Raw genomic sequence first — 4294 nt, 5'->3', positions numbered from 1 at the left:
GTGAGTTTTTAACAACAAAGTTATATATATTGACTTTTTATATATAAATAATAAGTAAATCAAAAGATTTTTCAGAATATAATTTGTGAAAAATATTATTTTAAACAACTGTTGGTTTTACAATTTTGTTTTGAATCCATTATATCACACGCTGAACAAAAAAAACAATGAAAAATGTACGGTTATACTTTAGGCCTTTTGTGGCACGGGTTAATCTTTTCTGATTTACCTGAAACATTGTGTAACTCATTTTTATAAGTATTGGAACTAATTGAGATTGTATAATTTTTAAATTTTACTAAATTAATTTTAAGAACCACCCTAATATATATACACAATTTTAATAGCTAATAAAACATAAAAATTAAAGAATATCTATGATTTTTTATTTTAACAAAGACATCCACAGAAAAATCAATATTATTTGGCATGTTTTTCAACTGGATTATTTAATTCATCTAAATTTTTAATTATAAAAAAAAACTCAGCACGGTGGAGTCGCGGCTCAGTGGGGACGTGGCATTGTTGGGTACAGTATAGAAAATATCTGATAGTGATTAAAATCACTACCATAAAAAAATGCTTTAATGCAAATCTGTAAATAATGTTTAATTTTAAATAATCGGTTGATTATTCCAAAAGCTACCTAATCTCCTATTTCCTTATTTATATCCTCATTATAAGTCTTATGATTTATAAGTATAATATATGAATCAATATATAAAGAGAAACTGTTTTATTTAAAAAAAATTATGTCGCATAAAAGAAATATATTAATAGTAGTGAACATAAAAAATTATAATGATCTATACATTTTTCAAAAAGTTATAGCATTATAAAATTAAAACTTTCAAAAGTCAAGTTGAAAAAGTTCTCATTTTGAATCCTATTAATTCTAATACAATGGACGCCGCTTATTGGACTCACTTTGGGACCTGACCATTTGAGTCCATTAACCGAATGAGTCTAATAAACGGCGTCCACTAATATTTATATATATATATTCATATTATATAAGAGGTAAAGACGAGACAAAAATTAAAATCCTACGAAGACTATATAATATGTATATTTGTAATATTATACAAAGTTAAATAACAAAATAAATAATAATGACAGTAGTCATAAATGTCAATAAAACACTAATGAAACTAATTTTTTGATAAAAATTCATCTAGGGTTGATTGGACTTTTCCGTCTTCGGCCATTTTCGTAGGATTTATGTTGCTCGAATACGTCAAAATCGCCTCTTTGCTGAATCCCTCTGCGTAGAATTTGAAGCGCTTCTAGCATTTGTTTAGTTGATGGTGGTTTTTCATCAGGTTCCTCTTCATCACTATCACCAGCCACATTCTCTTTTGGCCGTTTTGACTGTATTTCATCACATATATCTTCCTCGGTAACGAGTTCGGTAGTTTGGACTTCTTCGTCTATATTTATCCATTCATTATAAAGTTCAGTTGTTAGGTCAGCGGGTCTTTCAACAACAGCTTCAACTTCTTTTGGACTGATAATGAAACCACCTTGTCGGAAACAATTGCGTATTGTGATTTTGCTGACGATATTCCACGCTTCATAGGCTAAATGCAAACCTTCAAGTACAGTTATTTTTTTAGCGATTTCATGAGCACGTAAGGTACATAATTCTTGTTCCAGGTTAGCATCAATCACATTGATCACATTCTTTCTCATGCCTGTTCTGTAATATGCTTTAAAAGTGCGTATAATCCCCTGATCACATGGTTGTATAACTGATGTAGTGTTAGAGGGTAAAAATGTGAGGTTAATATGTTTGAATTTTACTGTAACCATATGAGCCTTTTCGATTTTCTGTCGACTTTTTAGCATCCTACCTAGTAAACTTTGAGACACGTTTAACTTACATGCTGCTTGTCGCTGGCTCATTTGCGGAAGCTCGTCATATTTTTTAAGAACATCTAATTTTTCTTCTACACTCAAATCACGTCGTTTGTTCATTGTAACACGAAAAATGAAAATTTTTACAGAGAACGTAAACACAAACAACACACTGTACACGACGACGTCTATTCATACACTACCTGTCGTACTAATTGACATTAAAGACTGCTTCGTTTATCGTGAAAAGGCAATTTATTTTATCTCCACGATAAAAGCAATTTTACTAGGATCGACTTATAACGTATTTATAGCACGTTTGTTCAATGTATGTACACATTATTTTTATTTATCTAATTTTCAAATGACCCTATTAACCGGTGTGTGAGTCGAATATACGAATTTTTTGCTGTGTGTTAGTATATGTGTAAATAGGGACTAGGCGTTTTGAGTCTAATAAGCAAATGAGTCAATTAACCGTGAGTCCAATAAGCGGCGTCCACTGTATTAGTCTTCGACTAGATACGATTTGTGATCTTTTGACATATCGTTGAAAGAAATCGGTTTGGTGAGTGCTGAGAAAAAGTGGTAACAGACAAAAAAAAAACATATCATAGTAAAACTAATACCTTCTCAGCTTCGCATCGAAGCTAATACAGTGTGAGTATACTGATTTTCATAAATATTATATAAATCTAATTGAGATAGCATAATTTTTATTTTTATTTGCTTCTATTAAGTCAAGCAAAATAACTTTGAAATTTGAATTAACTAAAATTGCCATTTTTTATCATCCGACGGTTACTGAGTCGGTATAACACTTATGTCTTTCACGCTTGGGGTACGAGGTTCAAACCTGCCTATGCCGATGAATTGTTCGCATTATTTTTAAATTGTTGAGCGACAAATATTTTAATAATCTAAAATTGACATTCAACTCACTTACTACTATTACTTTATACTTAACACTCTACTATAAAAATGTACAATTAAATGTATGTAAATTATATACAAATGGAATAATAAATTTTATGCAAGTATTTTCAACATCAATTTAATTTTCAATATCATTATTACTATTTATAAAAATTATGTATTCAAATCGAATAAAAAAATTGTTTTCTTTATCAAAAATAATTGAATAGAATTTTATTATTAAAGTAATCAATTTTGGCTTAATATTTTAACAATCAAAATAGAAGATGTAAAAAATTGAAACTGGGTAATTTCTGGATAAAAGTTGTTAAAGAATTTTGAATGAATTATGTTTTGTGTCTTCATGGATAGTAAGCATATGGTGAAGCAAATGTCCTAGCCACATATGGATATGTGCTGTATGATGATACGTATGGTGCGGCGTACGGAGCAGCGACAGCGTATGGAGCTGCGGCATATGGAGCAGCAACATATGGAGCTGCGTATGGAGTGGCTACGGCAGCATAAGGAGATGCTACTATTGGAGCGGCAAGAAGTCCCCGCTTGCTTCGGTCGGTACCAGTGGCAGGCTGGTTAGAAGAAGGTTTAGCCTCTTCGGCGGCAGAAACTAGGCACATGACCACAGCGAACAATACAATTGACACCTATAAAATCAACTTATTTAACATCACTATGCACAAATAAAATAGTTTAATTTAAAAAATGACAATAATTATAATTTACAAAATGTTGAATATTATGTATTAATATTAGTATCAATTAATTACTAAACTTAGTTGTAAAGATAAAATAATTTATTGATTCACTAAAGAATAAAATAGTACTTACGTTAAAAATTCAAAATGTATGAACGAATAAAATGTAAATATAGAATTAATGTGAATTATCAATAATTATTTAATAATATATATTAAGACGCAAGTTGGTTTTTCTTGTAATAATTTTGTGAAAATATTTCGCATAAAATAAAGTATATGATATTATAACATAATATGAAAGATTGACAACTTACTTGGAATTTCATATTGAATATATTTGTATTTTTCTAAGACTTGACGAATGCTTACGGTTGCTGAAAGCTGCTGGATAACTGATAATTATCAAGACATCGTAGTTCTTTATATACTGACAATTGGTCATGTAATGTTCAATTACTATTCTGTACGACTTCCAGAATTACACCATAAATATGACAGACAATGCCAAAACAGTAGGCAGTAATATAATTTTGTAATATAGAATACAATCCATACTTGATATTCTGATAATTTAATGTACGTGTTTGCCAAAAAAATTAGCTTTCACAGTAAAAAAAAACATTCCCAAGGATAAAAAAGTAATGAACAAGCAATAGAATTTTGTACTTATACAGTGTATATACATTAAATACACATTTAATCTATGATTAATATGGTATATATTACAATGATTTAATATTTTTACATGTTTTTATATTCAAAAATGTCGAACTATAGTAATACATACACTCTGTACATTCCTC

The 4294-nt window shown here is 29.5% G+C and overlaps 1 protein-coding gene across 1 annotated transcript; it reads right to left on the bottom strand.

Moving 5' to 3' along the window:
• Positions 1-2895: 2895 nt before the first annotated feature.
• Positions 2896-3929, bottom strand: LOC126910338 (uncharacterized). Its single transcript, XM_050692829.1, has 2 exons — positions 3806-3929; positions 2896-3437 (listed from the first exon to the last, which is right to left on the bottom strand). Exons 1-2 carry the CDS (start codon positions 3815-3817, stop codon positions 3135-3137), a joined length of 315 nt encoding a protein of 104 aa, XP_050548786.1. The 5' UTR covers positions 3818-3929; the 3' UTR covers positions 2896-3134.
• Positions 3930-4294: the final 365 nt, after the last annotated feature.

The sequence above is a fragment of the Daktulosphaira vitifoliae genome, unplaced genomic scaffold (assembly GCF_025091365.1).
Source record: "Daktulosphaira vitifoliae isolate Bord-2020 unplaced genomic scaffold, ASM2509136v1 Scaffold_1, whole genome shotgun sequence".
In the NCBI taxonomy this organism is placed as follows: Eukaryota; Metazoa; Arthropoda; class Insecta; order Hemiptera; family Phylloxeridae; genus Daktulosphaira; species Daktulosphaira vitifoliae.
This window is presented reverse-complemented; position numbering and strand designations above follow the sequence as displayed.